General features: G+C 42.9%; 1 protein-coding gene across 1 annotated transcript in view; it reads right to left on the minus strand.

Moving 5' to 3' along the window:
• Window positions 1–13,375, minus strand: part of pggt1b (protein geranylgeranyltransferase type I, beta subunit) — a 47,357-nt gene extending 33,982 nt beyond the window's left edge. The window contains exon 1 of the mRNA XM_079896487.1: window positions 13,074–13,375. Coding sequence (XP_079752613.1) covers window positions 13,074–13,189 — 116 coding nt within the window. The 5' untranslated portion in view covers window positions 13,190–13,375. The remainder of the gene's footprint in view (window positions 1–13,073) is intronic.
• Between the last annotated feature and the right edge of the window lie 5,229 nt (window positions 13,376–18,604).

Below are 18,604 nucleotides of genomic sequence, written 5' to 3' on the forward strand. Positions count from 1 at the left end.
AAATCTTGTTACTCGATTAGACTGTCAAGCAAAACCTCACAGCTCATAGCTCCTCGTAGCTCCGCCCCTCCTCCTCCTGCCAGCGCATAGCTGAACGTTGGCTAATCAGTGATCTTGTAAAATTAAATAAAGAACTGTTTTTTAAAATAAGTACAGCGTTTTCTTTACTCAAGAAATACTATGTCTATAAAGGTTAATATTTTATGTTTTTGAGGTCTGAGATGCGGGAGCGGTGAAGAGAGAGAAAGGGCAAACCAGAGTACAATTTACTCTCGCGATCGACTGGAAAGCAGTCCGCGATCGACAGGTCGACCGCGATCGACTGGTTGGGCACCCTTGGTATAGAGAGTATAGAGTGTAGAGACTGTAGAGAGTATAGAGAGTGTAGAGACTGTAGAGAGTGTAGAGAGTGTAGAGAGTGTAGAGAGTGTAGAGACTGTAGAGAGTGTAGAGACTGTAGAGAGTATAGAGAGTGTAGAGAGTGTAGAGACTGTAGAGAGTGTAGAGACTGTAGAGAGTGTAGAGAGTGTAGAGAGTATAGAGAGTGTAGAGACTGTAGAGAGTATAGAGAGTGTAGAGAGTGTAGAGAGTGTAGAGACTGTAGAGAGTATAGAGAGTGTAGAGAGTATAGAGAGTGTAGAGAGTGTAGAGACTGTAGAGAGTATAGAGAGTGTAGAGAGTATAGAGAGTGTAGAGAGTGTAGAGACTGTAGAGAGTGTAGAGACTGTAGAGAGTATAGAGAGTGTAGAGAGTGTAGAGACTGTAGAGAGTGTAGAGACTGTAGAGACTGTAGAGAGTGTAGAGAGTGTAGAGACTGTAGAGAGTGTAGAGACTGTAGAGAGTATAGAGAGTATAGAGTGTAGAGACTGTAGAGAGTATAGAGAGTATAGAGTGTAGAGACTGTAGAGAGTATAGAGAGTGTAGAGAGTATAGAGAGTGTAGAGAGTGTAGAGACTGTAGAGAGTGTAGAGACTGTAGAGAGTATAGAGAGTGTAGAGAGTGTAGAGACTGTAGAGAGTGTAGAGACTGTAGAGAGTGTAGAGAGTGTAGAGAGTATAGAGAGTGTAGAGACTGTAGAGAGTGTAGAGAGTGTAGAGAGTATAGAGAGTGTAGAGAGTATAGAGAGTGTAGAGAGTGTAGAGAGTGTAGAGAGTATAGAGAGTATAGAGAGTATAGAGAGTGTAGAGACTGTAGAGAGTGTAGAGAGTGTAGAGAGTATAGAGAGTGTAGAGACTGTAGAGAGTATAGAGAGTGTAGAGAGTGTAGAGAGTATAGAGAGTGTAGAGACTGTAGAGAGTATAGAGAGTGTAGAGAGTATAGAGAGTGTAGAGAGTGTAGAGACTGTAGAGAGTGTAGAGACTGTAGAGAGTGTAGAGAGTGTAGAGACTGTAGAGACTGTAGAGAGTGTAGAGAGTGTAGAGACTGTAGAGACTGTAGAGAGTGTAGAGAGTGTAGAGACTGTAGAGAGTGTAGAGACTGTAGAGAGTATAGAGAGTATAGAGTGTAGAGACTGTAGAGAGTATAGAGAGTGTAGAGAGTATAGAGAGTGTAGAGAGTATAGAGAGTGTAGAGACTGTAGAGAGTGTAGAGAGTGTAGAGAGTATAGAGAGTGTAGAGAGTATAGAGAGTGTAGAGAGTGTAGAGAGTGTAGAGAGTGTAGAGAGTATAGAGAGTATAGAGAGTATAGAGAGTGTAGAGACTGTAGAGAGTATAGAGAGTGTAGAGAGTGTAGAGAGTATAGAGAGTGTAGAGACTGTAGAGAGTATAGAGAGTGTAGAGAGTGTAGAGAGTATAGAGAGTGTAGAGACTGTAGAGAGTATAGAGAGTGTAGAGAGTATAGAGAGTGTAGAGAGTGTAGAGACTGTAGAGAGTGTAGAGACTGTAGAGAGTATAGAGAGTGTAGAGAGTGTAGAGACTGTAGAGAGTGTAGAGACTGTAGAGACTGTAGAGAGTGTAGAGAGTGTAGAGACTGTAGAGAGTGTAGAGACTGTAGAGAGTATAGAGAGTATAGAGTGTAGAGACTGTAGAGAGTATAGAGAGTGTAGAGACTGTAGAGAGTATAGAGAGTGTAGAGAGTGTAGAGACTGTAGAGAGTGTAGAGACTGTAGAGAGTATAGAGAGTGTAGAGAGTGTAGAGACTGTAGAGAGTGTAGAGACTGTAGAGAGTGTAGAGAGTGTAGAGAGTGTAGAGAGTATAGAGAGTGTAGAGACTGTAGAGAGTGTAGAGAGTGTAGAGAGTGTAGAGAGTGTAGAGAGTGTAGAGACTGTAGAGAGTGTAGAGAGTGTAGAGAGTGTAGAGAGTGTAGAGACTGTAGAGAGTGTAGAGAGTGTAGAGAGTGTAGAGACTGTAGAGAGTGTAGAGAGTGTAGAGAGTGTAGAGACTGTAGAGACTGTAGAGACTGTAGAGAGTATAGAGAGTGTAGAGAGTGTAGAGAGTGTAGAGACTGTAGAGAGTGTAGAGAGTGTAGAGAGTGTAGAGACTGTAGAGAGTGTAGAGAGTGTAGAGAGTGTAGAGAGTGTAGAGACTGTAGAGAGTGTAGAGAGTGTAGAGAGTGTAGAGACTGTAGAGAGTGTAGAGAGTGTAGAGACTGTAGAGAGTGTAGAGAGTGTAGAGAGTGTAGAGAGTGTAGAGACTGTAGAGACTGTAGAGAGTATAGAGAGTATAGAGAGTGTAGAGAGTGTAGAGAGTGTAGAGACTGTAGAGAGTGTAGAGAGTGTAGAGAGTATAGAGAGTGTAGAGAGTGTAGAGAGTGTAGAGACTGTAGAGAGTGTAGAGAGTGTAGAGAGTGTAGAGAGTGTAGAGAGTGTAGAGACTGTAGAGAGTGTAGAGAGTGTAGAGAGTGTAGAGAGTGTAGAGAGTGTAGAGACTGTAGAGAGTGTAGAGAGTGTAGAGAGTGTAGAGACTGTAGAGAGTGTAGAGAGTGTAGAGAGTGTAGAGACTGTAGAGAGTGTAGAGAGTGTAGAGAGTGTAGAGAGTGTAGAGACTGTAGAGAGTGTAGAGAGTATAGAGACTGTAGAGACTGTAGAGAGTGTAGAGAGTGTAGAGAGTGTAGAGAGTGTAGAGAGTGTAGAGACTGTAGAGAGTGTAGAGAGTGTAGAGACTGTAGAGAGTGTAGAGACTGTAGAGACTGTAGAGACTGTAGAGAGTATAGAGAGTATAGAGAGTGTAGAGACTGTAGAGAGTATAGAGAGTGTAGAGAGTGTAGAGAGTGTAGAGAGTGTAGAGAGTATAGAGAGTGTAGAGACTGTAGAGAGTGTAGAGAGAGTGTAGAGAGTGTAGAGAGTGTAGAGAGTATAGAGAGTGTAGAGACTATAGAGAGTGTAGAGAGTGTAGAGACTGTAGAGAGTGTAGAGAGTATAGAGACTGTAGAGACTGTAGAGAGTGTAGAGACTGTAGAGAGTGTAGAGAGTGTAGAGAGTGTAGAGAGTGTAGAGAGTGTAGAGAGACTGTAGAGAGTGTAGAGAGAGTGTAGAGACTGTAGAGAGTGTAGAGAGTGTAGAGAGTATAGAGACTGTAGAGACTGTAGAGAGTGTAGAGAGACTGTAGAGAGTGTAGAGAGAGTGTAGAGACTGTAGAGAGTGTAGAGAGTGTAGAGAGTATAGAGACTGTAGAGACTGTAGAGAGTGTAGAGAGTGTAGAGAGTGTAGAGAGTGTAGAGAGTGTAGAGACTGTAGAGAGTGTAGAGACTGTAGAGAGTGTAGAGAGTGTAGAGAGTGTAGAGACTGTAGAGACTGTAGAGAGTATAGAGAGTGTAGAGAGTGTAGAGAGTGTAGAGAGTGTAGAGAGTGTAGAGAGTATAGAGACTGTAGAGAGTGTAGAGAGTATAGAGACTGTAGAGACTGTAGAGAGTGTAGAGAGTGTAGAGAGTGTAGAGACTGTAGAGACTGTAGAGAGTGTAGAGACTGTAGAGAGTGTAGAGAGTGTAGAGAGTGTAGAGAGTGTAGAGAGTGTAGAGACTGTAGAGAGTGTAGAGAGTATAGAGACTGTAGAGACTGTAGAGAGTGTAGAGAGTGTAGAGAGTGTAGAGAGTGTAGAGAGTGTAGAGAGTGTAGAGACTGTAGAGAGTGTAGAGACTGTAGAGAGTGTAGAGAGTGTAGAGAGTATAGAGACTGTAGAGACTGTAGAGAGTGTAGAGAGTGTAGAGAGTGTAGAGACTGTAGAGAGTGTAGAGAGTGTAGAGAGTGTAGAGAGTGTAGAGAGTGTAGAGAGTGTAGAGAGTGTAGAGACTGTAGAGAGTGTAGAGACTGTAGAGAGTGTAGAGACTGTAGAGACTGTAGAGAGTGTAGAGAGTGTAGAGACTGTAGAGAGTGTAGAGAGTGTAGAGAGTGTAGAGAGTGTAGAGAGTGTAGAGAGTGTAGAGACTGTAGAGAGTGTAGAGAGTGTAGAGAGTGTAGAGACTGTAGAGAGTGTAGAGAGTGTAGAGAGTGTAGAGAGTGTAGAGAGTGTAGAGAGTGTAGAGAGTGTAGAGACTGTAGAGACTGTAGAGACTGTAGAGAGTGTAGAGAGTATAGAGACTGTAGAGACTGTAGAGAGTGTAGAGAGTGTAGAGAGTGTAGAGAGTGTAGAGACTGTAGAGAGTGTAGAGAGTGTAGAGAGTGTAGAGAGTGTAGAGACTGTAGAGAGTGTAGAGAGTATAGAGACTGTAGAGACTGTAGAGAGTGTAGAGAGTGTAGAGAGTGTAGAGAGTGTAGAGACTGTAGAGAGTGTAGAGACTGTAGAGAGTGTAGAGAGTGTAGAGAGTGTAGAGAGTGTAGAGAGTGTAGAGACTGTAGAGAGTGTAGAGAGTATAGAGACTGTAGAGACTGTAGAGAGTGTAGAGAGTGTAGAGAGTGTAGAGACTGTAGAGAGTGTAGAGAGTATAGAGAGTGTAGAGAGTGTAGAGAGTATAGAGAGTGTAGAGAGTGTAGAGACTGTAGAGAGTGTAGAGAGTATAGAGAGTATAGAGAGTGTAGAGAGTGTAGAGAGTGTAGAGAGTGTAGAGAGTGTAGAGAGTGTAGAGAGTGTAGAGAGTGTAGAGAGTGTAGAGACTGTAGAGAGTGTAGAGAGTGTAGAGAGTGTAGAGACTGTAGAGAGTGTAGAGAGTGTAGAGAGTGTAGAGACTGTAGAGAGTGTAGAGAGTATAGAGAGTGTAGAGAGTGTAGAGACTGTAGAGAGTGTAGAGAGTATAGAGAGTGTAGAGAGTGTAGAGAGTATAGAGAGTGTAGAGAGTGTAGAGACTGTAGAGAGTGTAGAGAGTATAGAGAGTATAGAGAGTGTAGAGAGTGTAGAGAGTGTAGAGAGTGTAGAGACTGTAGAGAGTGTAGAGAGTGTAGAGACTGTAGAGAGTGTAGAGAGTGTAGAGAGTGTAGAGAGTGTAGAGACTGTAGAGAGTGTAGAGACTGTAGAGAGTGTAGAGAGTGTAGAGACTGTAGAGAGTGTAGAGAGTATAGAGACTGTAGAGAGTGTAGAGAGTATAGAGAGTGTAGAGAGTGTAGAGACTGTAGAGAGTGTAGAGAGTATAGAGAGTGTAGAGAGTGTAGAGAGTATAGAGAGTGTAGAGAGTGTAGAGACTGTAGAGAGTGTAGAGAGTATAGAGAGTGTAGAGAGTGTAGAGAGTGTAGAGAGTGTAGAGAGTGTAGAGAGTGTAGAGAGTGTAGAGAGTGTAGAGAGTGTAGAGACTGTAGAGAGTGTAGAGAGTATAGAGAGTGTAGAGAGTGTAGAGAGTGTAGAGAGTGTAGAGAGTGTAGAGAGTGTAGAGACTGTAGAGAGTGTAGAGTGTAGAGAGTGTAGAGAGTGTAGAGAGTGTAGAGACTGTAGAGAGTGTAGAGAGTGTAGAGACTGTAGAGAGTGTAGAGAGTATAGAGAGTGTAGAGAGTGTAGAGAGTGTAGAGAGTGTAGAGAGTGTAGAGACTGTAGAGAGTGTAGAGAGTGTAGAGAGTGTAGAGAGTGTAGAGAGTGTAGAGAGTGTAGAGACTGTAGAGAGTGTAGAGAGTGTAGAGAGTGTAGAGAGTGTAGAGAGTGTAGAGAGTGTAGAGAGTGTAGAGACTGTAGAGAGTGTAGAGACTGTAGAGAGTGTAGAGAGTGTAGAGACTGTAGAGAGTGTAGAGAGTATAGAGAGTGTAGAGACTGTAGAGAGTGTAGAGAGTGTAGAGAGTGTAGAGAGTGTAGAGAGTGTAGAGAGTGTAGAGAGTGTAGAGACTGTAGAGAGTGTAGAGACTGTAGAGAGTGTAGAGAGTGTAGAGAGTGTAGAGAGTGTAGAGAGTATAGAGAGTGTAGAGAGTGTAGAGACTGTAGAGAGTGTAGAGACTGTAGAGAGTGTAGAGAGTGTAGAGAGTGTAGAGAGTGTAGAGAGTGTAGAGAGTGTAGAGACTGTAGAGAGTGTAGAGACTGTAGAGACTGTAGAGAGTGTAGAGAGTGTAGAGAGTGTAGAGAGTGTAGAGAGTGTAGAGAGTGTAGAGACTGTAGAGAGTGTAGAGACTGTAGAGAGTGTAGAGAGTGTAGAGAGTGTAGAGAGTGTAGAGAGTGTAGAGAGTGTAGAGAGTGTAGAGAGTGTAGAGACTGTAGAGAGTGTAGAGAGTGTAGAGAGTGTAGAGAGTGTAGAGACTGTAGAGAGTGTAGAGAGTATAGAGAGTGTAGAGAGTGTAGAGACTGTAGAGACTGTAGAGACTGTAGAGAGTGTAGAGAGTGTAGAGAGTGTAGAGAGTGTAGAGACTGTAGAGACTGTAGAGAGTATAGAGAGTGTAGAGACTGTAGAGAGTGTAGAGACTGTAGAGACTGTAGAGAGTGTAGAGAGTGTAGAGAGTGTAGAGAGTGTAGAGAGTGTAGAGAGTATAGAGAGAGTGTAGCTCTACAGCAAACCAACTAGAAATACATCAGAACAGTGACCGAGGAAAAGTTGGGAAAAATATACAAATAAATACATAAATATAAAAGATTTAACTAAAACAAATTTGACTAAACGTTTTTAAAATATAAATAAGTACATTTTGATTTAAATAAAACGCAGTTCAGTCTTACAGAGAAGAGATGAAACACAATGTAACACAATCGACACATTGATCATACTCATGTTGACCAGCACTGGTCGTCCACACGAGGCTCTCGGACTGCCGTTTAGATGTTCCCGGAACAGCTCGAAAGTGCATTTTGATCATGTCCTGTCGGAGCTTTACTCAGGCGTGAGGAATCGACTCTGAATAAGGTTAATTTCTCTTCAAATGAGGTTTTATTGCATGTAGATGGAGCTGAAGTCGAGGGTCTGTGCAAATCCTCAAACACAGCTTCACACACACCACATATTTACAGTCAGTGAACATGTCAATGATTCTTCAGCCGCTAGAAGAACAATAATCATATTATCTATCTATAAATTACAGAAACGTCTGTCTGTCTGTCTGTGTGTCTGTCTGTGTGTGTGTGTGTGTCTGTCCATCTGTCTGTCTGTCTGTGTGTGTCTGTCTGTCTGTCTGTGTGTGTGTGTCTGTCTGTGTGTGTGTGTGTGTGTGTGTGTGTGTGTGTGTCTGTCTGTGTGTGTGTGTGTGTGTGTCTGTCCATCTGTCTGTCTGTCTGTGTGTGTCTGTCTGTCTGTCTGTGTGTGTCTGTCTGTGTGTGTGTGTGTGTGTGTGTGTGTCTGTCTGTGTGTGTGTGTGTGTGTGTGTGTCTGTCTGTGTGTGTGTGTGTGTGTGTGTGTCTGTCTGTGTGTGTGTGTGTGTGTGTGTGTGTGTGTCTGTCTGTGTGTGTGTGTGTGTGTGTGTGTCTGTCTGTGTGTGTGTGTGTGTCTGTCCATCTGTCTGTCTGTCTGTGTGTGTCTGTCTGTGTGTGTGTGTGTGTGTGTGTGTGTGTGTCTGTCTGTGTGTGTGTGTGTGTGTGTGTGTCTGTCTGTGTGTGTGTGTGTGTGTGTCTGTCCATCTGTCTGTCTGTCTGTGTGTGTCTGTCTGTCTGTGTGTGTCTGTCTGTGTGTGTGTGTGTGTGTGTGTGTGTCTGTCTGTGTGTGTGTGTGTGTGTGTGTCCATCTGTCTGTCTGTCTGTGTGTGTGTGTGTGTGTGTGTGTGTGTGTCTGTCTGTGTGTGTCTGTCTGTGTGTGTGTGTGTGTCTGTCCATCTGTCTGTCTGTGTGTGTGTCTGTGTGTGTCTGTCTGTCTGTGTGTGTGTGTGTGTGTGTGTGTGTGTGTGTGTGTGTGTGTGTGTGTGTGTGTGTGTGTGTGTGTTATTCGCATATCTCTCGAACCGTTAGTCCGATGGATTTCTAACTCGACAGGTGTCTCGCTACGGGCACGAGTAAGTGCAGTGCCAAGTTTGACGTTGTTTGGATGAGAAATGCAAAAGATATAGCCTAGCTTGTTTGCATATGACGTCACGTCACTGCGTTGCCATGGTGCGAAATGCAGATGGAGGGCAGGAAGTGATGTGCTACATTTAGGAAGCACTATAACAAACTCAAAATGCCTATGTTTTGTGTCGTTTATGGTTGCTCATATCGATCAAACCGAGAAACCACGAGGAGTTTTTATCGTGTACCAAAAGTTGTTGTTCATAAGGGGGAAATGCAAGAAATTGACCGAAAAACACCGGGAAAAAACGGCTTGCAAACCTACGCCTGCGGCCGGAGGAGCCGAGTCGGAAAATGCCCGTGTGTGCAGGGATCACATGGGCGTCAGTTTGGTTTGAAATGTGCTGGGTACAATGACGCTTTATTTATTTATTTCTCTTTAGTGCAGGTCATGTTTTGAAAGACTATGTCCTGTAGCTTACTAATGTAAATAAATAAAAATGTATACAAAAATGTGATGATGTCCGACTCGTTTTATGAAGAAGAAAGCCTTAAGTTTTCAAAAAGCATTAGACATATGACCCACTCTTCTGCTTCATGAGTAGGCCTACCATGTTGACAATATGACATGACGTGGTTTAATGTTACAATGATTACCAAATTTCTCTCTCATATTGCTCCTCATAACCATTGAAAACGGTCAAAAAATCGAACCAAATGTCAAATTATTATGGATGTTATCTGACATTAATCTGACGTTATCTGGCGTTAATCTGATGTTATCTGGCGTTAATCTGATGTTATCTGGCGTTAATCTGACGTTATCTGGCGTTAATCTGATGTTATCTGGCGTTAATCTGACTTTATCTGGCGTTATCTGACATTAATCTGGCGTTATCTGGCGTTAATCTGACGTTATCTGGCGTTAATCTGACGTTAATCTGGCGTTAATCTGGCGTTAATCTGGCGTTAATCTGACGTTAATCTGACGTTAATCTGGCGTTATCTGGCGTTAATCTGGCGTTAATCTGGCGTTAATCTGACGTTATCTGGCGTTAATCTGACGTTAATCTGGCGTTAATCTGGCGTTATCTGGCGTTAATCTGACGTTAATCTGGCGTTAATCTGGCGTTAATCTGGCGTTAATCTGGCGTTAATCTGGCATTAATCTGGCGTTATCTGGCGTTAATCTGGCGTTAATCTGGCGTTATCTGGCGTTAATCTGGCGTTAATCTGGCGTTATCTGGCGTTAATCTGGCGTTAATCTGGCGTTAATCTGGCATTAATCTGGCGTTATCTGGCGTTAATCTGGCGTTAATCTGGCGTTAATCTGGCATTAATCTGGCGTTATCTGGCGTTAATCTGACGTTAATCTGTCGTTAATCTGGCGTTAATCTGGCGTTATCTGGCGTTATCTGGCTTTAATCTGGCGTTATCTGGCGTTATCTGACGTTTCTGCTTCACATTCTCAGCAGGGCAGCGGAGCGGCTGTGGGTTGACTCCTCACGGTTCTCATGGGCTTTATAAATCCTGAAAAAGCTTTATGGTTTAATGTAGCCTACCTAAACAACGACCACCAAATTTCTCTCTCATATTGCTCCTCAAAACCACCAAAACCAACTGTCAAAAAAATCTAACCGAAAGTCCAATTATAATGGACGTTAAGTTAAAAGTGGTGGGTACAAAATGACTCGTGACGAAATCTGGTGTGTAACGTCACGCGTCCCCAGCGAAATCGACGCCTATGAGTATTCACTTCGTCAAAGGTGAGTTAATACAACTTATGTGGCTATGTTTGTGTAACGTACCAGTTTCCGAACTTTGTAAAGTCAAAGTAATTGTTTCTTCTTTTCTTTGAGTTTGTAAGTTACCCCTGTAACTGAAGACTAACGTAATGTTACAGGCAAATCTTTCAATTCAGTTGAAAAATCGCTCCTCTTCATAACGCAAGAATCACGTCCAACATATGTTTCAATTTTTTGTTATATCTTTCTCTTGTAATAGCGTCTAAAAGTAGTACAGTACAGACTTTCCTCCATCTCGTCCATTCCGCTCTTCACTTCCTGCCCTCACTCACAGTCACGCGACTGCAAACCACCTACTGTTAAATATATCATTTCTAGAAGGTTGTGGTTTAAAAATAAACACTCTGACATAAACACTGTTTACTTCTGAATATTATAGTTTGGTTCCAAAACGTGATAAATCCATTTTGATTAATTTGAGTAAAATGTGTTTTCTTTACCAAGAAACCAACAATTACTAAAAACACACACAAAAACTGATTTTGCACACACTTTGCACTGCTCCCTGAATCGAGGCGCTTATTCATTTGTGGATGTTAACTGAATCTGTAAGTCAGCTCTGCTGTTTACTTCTGAATATTACATTTCATTCTGGTGCGCTTCACGTTATCGCTGCTGTGTAATAGTAGCCTCTGCTGTTCCCCAACTAAACACTTCCTATTCAATGCGTTCACTAGGGATCGACCGATACGGGCTGCTGATACTGCTTTTGCTCACTCAATTTACATCATAAAAATTACACAATGATGATAACAACTGTTACAAGTCTCAATTTAAAAAAGGAACATTTATTGAACTTAAAAAAAAACAATATTTGACAAATATTAAAAACATGTGAGGTAGAACAAGTAAAAAAAAAGTTCTGTGCTGAAAATTCTGAAAATAAATATTTAAGCATAAATAAAATAATTACACTATTGCACACAGTAGCAACAAGCCAGCAGCATAATAAAGTCTGTCGTTGCTATGCAACCATGAACTGCTCTCTCCATGATGACGAGGAAGTAAGGATTAGTTTATTTCTAGCCCTTTACGACTACATATATTTATGGAGATGAGAAATACAAACCCGCCCTGTCCAGCTATGATCCGCTGTTCGGCCGAGCTTTCGATGTTGTCATGGAAAGGTCAGTTGTTTGTCACATGACCTGCGTGCGCTTCTGGCACTCTGAAGAGTTTAGATGTTTTCATCTCACCACGGCCCAGGAGCGCCTGGACGAACGAGCGCGCTGCATATGCGCATGCGTGTCGCTTCTTTTACGAGCACACGCCCAAACCTCAGCCAGGGGGTCGCTGAATAAAACTCCCACAAATATCACGGAATCACGGAACAACGTCGGCATTATTTAATCCTATGACCAGTGTTTGTAACAGCTGCCGTATGCATATGGATATTATTATCCATATTATTATTACTGCATAATCATTGGGATTAAAGGGAAAGTTCACCCAAAAATGGAAATGCTGTCATCATTCATCATGCTGTTCCAAACCTGTGTGAGTTTATAGTGTTGAACACAAAAGAAGATATTGTGAAGAATGTTGGAAACCGAACACACACTGACGGCATGATGACGACATGTTCACTTCTGGCTGAACTTTCCCTTTAACTAAAGCGGCTCCGGTTAAACATGATCAATACACAAGCATTTCTATATCCACATGTCAACCAGCACTTTTTATTTGAAACTGATTATTATCACTTTATTATTATTATCATTAGGAAAAATGGTAAAAATAACACAGAGATATTATTGCCTTTCTCTTTAAGGACAATCCCACGTCATGACATCTAGTGTTTATTATGTGATCTCAGTGTTTAACCGCTGTATAATCATGGCTCATAAACTATACATCTATAATGATCAACTATACATCTATAATGATCATCAACTACATCTATAATGATCAACTATACATCTATAATGATCAACTATACATAATGATCAACTATACATCTATAATGATCAACTATACATCTATAATGATCATAAACTACATCTATAATGATCAACTATACATCTATAATGATCAACTATACATCTATAATGATCATAAACTACATCTATAATGATCAACTATACATCTATAATGATCAACTATACATCTATAATGATCAACTATACATCTATAATGATCATAAACTACATCTATAATGATCAACTATACATCTATAATGATCAACTATACATCTATAATGATCATAAACTACATCTATAATGATCAACTATACATCTATAATGATCAACTATACATCTATAATGATCATAAACTACATCTATAATGATCAACTATACATCTATAATGATCAACTATACATCTATAATGATCAACTATACATCTATAATGATCATAAACTACATCTATAATGATCAACTATACATCTATAATGATCAACTATACATCTATAATGATCATAAACTACATCTATAATGATCAACTATACATCTATAATGATCAACTATACATCTATAATGATCAACTATACATCTATAATGATCAACTATACATCTATAATGATCATAAACTACATCTATAATGATCAACTATACATCTATAATGATCAACTATACATCTATAATGATCATAAACTACATCTATAATGATCAACTATACATCTATAATGATCAACTATACATCTATAATGATCATAAACTACATCTATAATGATCATAAACTACATCTATAATGATCATAAACTACATCTATACTGATCAACTATAATGATCATCTATACTGATCGATGAAAATGAAATGGAGAACACAATGATTTGATTGTGATATTAAACACTTTATATTTGCACTCATTGTCGCTGCAACAGTTTACAACTCAACGCAGAAGAAACACACACGGATACACTCTCATCACAGTAACAGAGGAGTGTGTGTGTGAGTGTGTGTGTGTGTGTGTGTGTGTGTGTGTGTGAGAGCACTGGGGTGTGAAGCGCGGTCAGTGTCTCTCTCTCTCTCTCTCTCTCTCTCTGGTGTGTGTGTGTGTGTGTGTGTGTGTGTGTGTGTACCTGCTGGTCTCGTACGGCGCGTATCTCTCGGGCAACACGTGCAGACAGCGCTGGAAGAACCGCACGTGCCGCTCGCGCAGAAAATCTACCTGATCAAAATCCGCCATCATCATCATCAGCACAGCAGCACCAGGGAAACGCTCCTGTCGGCGAGCCACTTCCGCTTCCGGTGCTCAAACACGCGCCAAAATAAGAGTCTCTGCTGCTGATCACATGAACTCTGCAAACCTCCATTATCCTGAAGAAAAACTTCCCCTAAACACGCAACATTTGAGTTCATTTTCGGGAAGTGCAGAGTCTCTTTCACAAGTCTTGTCTCCATGCTGGAACAGCCCTGAGAGGAACACACACACACACACACACACACACACACACACATCAGCTCAGGAAACACACACACACTAGGGTTGCCAACTTCAGAAAAGAAAAATGCGGGACAATCGTGGTTCTTTACAGGAAAATAAGAGACACTCAAAATATTTATACGGTATCACACAATATATGTCATTTCAGGTTCGTATGTGTTTAAAATTTTCTCAGATATAAACACATTTGTTTTGCTTAACCTATTTATGTACAATTTAATTCTAAATCTAAAATTAATTTTAAGGTCACACAAAAAAGTCACATTACACACAAACCATAGTTCAAAATAATAGCATTTATCTGAAATAGAAAGCTTTTGTAACATTATACACTACATTTTAAAGAAATTAAAGAAAGTAATAGCATACTTTTACACACACACACACACACACACACACACACACACACACACACACACACACACACACACACCAGCTCAGGATCACCAGAGGAACAGAACACACTCACATTCTCTGACTGTTATTATGAATAAGGGACAAACGTCTGCGTTCAGCAAACATTTATTAGAAGCTATTATTGTTTCATTAGTTGTCAGTAAAAAAAACATTTAAGTCAATATTATCAACAGGAATTAGAAAAGGTTGAAAGAAAGAAGAGGAACAGATGTTTAAGCAGAATGTATCAGTGGATCTTCAGATCTGAACCTCTGGACTGTAATAATCACACAATATCATGAACCTGGTTCACATAAAGTGGCTGTTGTGGAGTTTTAAAGGCACTTTAGTCTTTGAGAAGCTGCTGTGAAACAACATGAATGATGAAGAAGAAGGTGATCCAGTGAGTCCAGCGCAGACGCTCTTCATCTCAACACTCAGAGGATCGAGTTCATAAAGACTTTAGAGGTTAAACTCGTCTAATTCTGTCTCAGCGTTGTATTTTGTTGCATATAAAAGGTTTGTGTCTTAATGAGGGATTTGTGGAGTACAAATATTGTTTTTATTTTGAAGGGAAAAGATAAAATTGGACCCTTGGGGTAAGATGGGCCACCAAAATCGAGCAGAATAATTCCATGAGTTAGATGTTCATTTCAGACATCATCGCTATTGAGTGTAATCATACAGTGTGAATTTATAAAATATGCAAATGTTCATAGAAATCATTGAATAAATGTAACTTTTCAGATGAATCTCTTTTACTGGGATTCTGTTTTATCTGTCATTGGTTAATCAATTGTTCAACTAAATGGTCAAAATACATTTTAAAATAGAATAGTTGATTTATTATTTTATATGAGTGACACTTTTAATAAGAATGTCAAAAGTTATTTCTACTGTATTCTGTACATGTTTAAACAGAATGGAGGAATTTGTTGCTGACAACTAAAATTACCAAATGTTTCTATGGATTTCCCTGATGCTGGGCCACACCGAAAGATCCGTACAATCTAATAAGATTTGCAAAATGTGAGAGACCACAAACATGAGGACAAAAATCCTAGATTTAGCAGTTTTGCTCCTATGGAGTGTGTTGTTCGCGATGTGAAGAAGTCAACACACACACACACACACACACACGGCCCGTGTTCATCAAGCCTCTGAGAATGAGAACACTGCTAAGAATCGACTTGAGAGTAAAGACGTTCTTGGCTCGAAGCAGCGCTTCAAGGGTTAGTGATCAAGCATCTCAGGCGTAATGCAGTGTGGGACTACATCTGAAGGGTTCGGGTTACAGAGGGTTCTCAGCACGTCGCTGTGGATGACGACAGGAATGGACCCATCACTGAATACGTTTTCTGATTTAAGAATATTCTCAGATAAATTCACATTGAATGGTGAAATTCCTAAGAGGAGTTTACATTCAACACACATTTGACAATAAATAATTTTCAAGAGAATAAATTATAAATAATGATATTCACACTGGAAATGAAAGATGAACACCTTTTCCAACATGTCTTAAAGGGATAGTTCACCCAAAAATGAAAACTCTGTCATCATTTACTCACCCTCAAGTTGTTTCAAACCTGTAAGAATTTCTTTTTTCTGCTTGAACACAAAAGAAGATATTTTGAAAAATGTCTGTAACCAAACAGTTGATGAAATGAAATGAAAATGAAAATGAATTTTCATTTTTGGGTGAACTATCCCTTTAATTACACATTTTAAACCAGAGCACTGTTAACTGTTATAGCATATTTCATATTTATGTTTACATAATAATGTTATTTTATAATTTCATCTATGTTGATTATATGAAAAGTGAACAGCATGAGTAAGATAGGATCATAAGATGGGTCAGACATGATTTTGTCCACTTCATTAAGTTTTGTTTTGTAGAAAGCCTTTCTTTCAAGTGAATTTCGTTTAGTATTCATTGTATCTTAATTTTAATCACTGTTTCATCAACTTTTGCCTGGATTTAATAAATAAGAATATAGTCAGGACATGGAGGCGCCGGCGTGATCACTTGCATTGCTCATGAACTGGAGCTCGTCTCATAAATGAACCGAAACTCAGCGTATAGATACTTGCCTCACATGAGAAATAAATAGAAAGCTTAAGATGTCTATGTTTAAACAAAATTCAAAACGAAAAGAAAGAGACTACTCTCTGCTTATGTAATCCGAATTAAATGTGCATTTCTCTCTATAGGCACGTTCACTGCGAAGGTGGCGAGTCAGCATCGTCAACTTCATCTTTGCAGCCGACACTGACACAGAAAACACTAGTTTATTAATAAACAATTAAATGGTCCCCTTGCTATATTTGACACATTCATAATCATTACTTTTGCCAGTTCTTTGTGACAGCTGTTAGGAGCGTTATTGACGCGCCACCCTCAGGTTACATGAACGCGTCACCACCACATCAGCACCGAAAACATGGGGATTGTTTTATAATCGAATAGGCCTATTCGAAGACCGTAACTCATCCCTATATTAACTACTCGTCGTCAAACATTTCTCTATGTATCTCACCATGGGAACGCCTCTGGTGTGACCGATCACAGAAGCACCGATGACACCAAACGTGGCTGACCAATCACTGCAGCGATCAGGGAGTCCCGCCCCCCTGAATATAAACCTGCGTTTCGTCATTCTCGCTCTCTTCCCCGTGGAAGATTTTCGGAAGCTGTCCTCAGCATATTTTGGAAGTTATTTGCTTAACAGTTTACTGACGGAGCCGCAAGGTAACGTCCCTAACGCAATAGTTCCTTAAGTTGTTGAGTGACTTTGTCAATGAGTGAGATAACTAACGCGAGTTTTCTGCTCTAAGTCTGTAGTTATTTTCCAAGTTTTTGGGGCGCTCACCACACACCAGAAAGAAGGAAAAGGAGAGCTCTCTAATCGCAGCGGCTCGTACTAGTCTTCAGGTTGTGGTGGATTCACCGTATGAAGAGACTGCAGCTCCATCATGGCCGGCAAAGGAACCAGAGAGACCCGAAGGAACCGGAGAGACCCTGAGGAACCGGAGAGACCTGAAGGAACCGGAGAGACCCGGAGGAACCGGAGAGACCCGGAGGAACCGGAGAGACCCAGAGGAACCGGAGAGACCCGGAGGAACCGGAGAGACCCAGAGGAACCGGAGAGACCCAGAGGAACCGGAGAGACCCGGAGGAACCGGAGAGACCCGAAGGAACCGGAGAGACCCTGAGGAACCGGAGAGACCCGGAGGAACCGGAGAGACCCGGAGGAACCGGAGAGACCCGAAGGAACCGGAGAGACCCGGAGGAACCGGAGAGACCCTGAGGAACCAGAGAGACCCGGAGGAACCGGAGAGACCCGAAGGAACCGGAGAGACCCTGAGGAACCGGAGAGACCCGGAGGAACCGGAGAGACCCAGAGGAACCGGAGAGACCCAGAGGAACCGGAGAGACCCGGAGGAACCGGAGAGACCCGAAGGAACCGGAGAGACCCTGAGGAACCGGAGAGACCCGGAGGAACCGGAGAGACCCGGAGGAACCGGAGAGACCCGAAGGAACCGGAGAGACCCGGAGGAACCGGAGGGACCCAGAGGAACCGGAGAGACCCGGAGGAACCGGAGAGACCCGAAGGAACCGGAGAGACCCTGAGGAACCGGAGAGACCCGGAGGAACCGGAGAGACCCGGAGGAACCGGAGAGACCCGGAGGAACCGGAGAGACCCGAAGGAACCGGAGAGACCCGGAGGAACCGGAGAGACCCTGAGGAACCGGAGAGACCCGGAGGAACCGGAGAGACCCGGAGGAACCGGAGAGACCCGAAGGAACCGGAGAGACCTGAAGGAACCGGAGAGACCCGGAGGAACCGGAGAGACCCGAAGGAACCGGAGAGACCCTGAGGAACCGGAGAGACCCGGAGGAACCGGAGAGACCCGAAGGAACCGGAGAGACCCGGAGGAACCGGAGAGACCCGGAGGAACCGGAGAGACCCGAAGGAACCGGAGAGACCCAGAGGAACCGGAGAGACCCGGAGGAACCGGAGAGACCCAGAGGAACCGGAGAGACCCAGAGGAACCGGAGAGACCCGGAGGAACCGGAGAGACCCGAAGGAACCGGAGAGACCCTGAGGAACCGGAGAGACCCGGAGGAACCGGAGAGACCCGGAGGAACCGGAGAGACCCGAAGGAACCGGAGAGACCCGGAGGAACCGGAGAGACCCAGAGGAACCGGAGAGACCCGAAGGAACCGGAGAGACCCTGAGGAACCGGAGAGACCCGGAGGAACCGGAGAGACCCGGAGGAACCGGAGAGACCCGGAGGAACCGGAGAGACCCGAAGGAACCGGAGAGACCCGGAGGAACCGGAGAGACCCTGAGGAACCGGAGAGACCCGGAGGAACCGGAGAGACCCGGAGGAACCGGAGAGACCCGAAGGAACCGGAGAGACCTGAAGGAACCGGAGAGACCCGGAGGAACCGGAGAGACCCGAAGGAACCGGAGAGACCCTGAGGAACCGGAGAGACCCGGAGGAACCGGAGAGACCCGAAGGAACCGGAGAGACCCGGAGGAACCGGAGAGACCCGAAGGAACCGGAGAGACCCGGAGGAACCGGAGAGACCCGGAGGAACCGGAGAGACCCAAAGGAACCGGAGAGACCCTGAGGAACCGGAGAGACCCGGAGGAACCGGAGAGACCCGGAGGAACCGGAGAGACCTGAAGGAACCGGAGAGACCCGGAGGAACCGGAGAGACCCGGAGGAACAGGCCATCCTCCACATCCGTGTACTT

The sequence above is a fragment of the Squalius cephalus genome (assembly GCF_949319135.1).
Source record: "Squalius cephalus genome assembly, chromosome: 16".
Classification (NCBI taxonomy): domain Eukaryota; kingdom Metazoa; phylum Chordata; class Actinopteri; order Cypriniformes; family Leuciscidae; genus Squalius; species Squalius cephalus.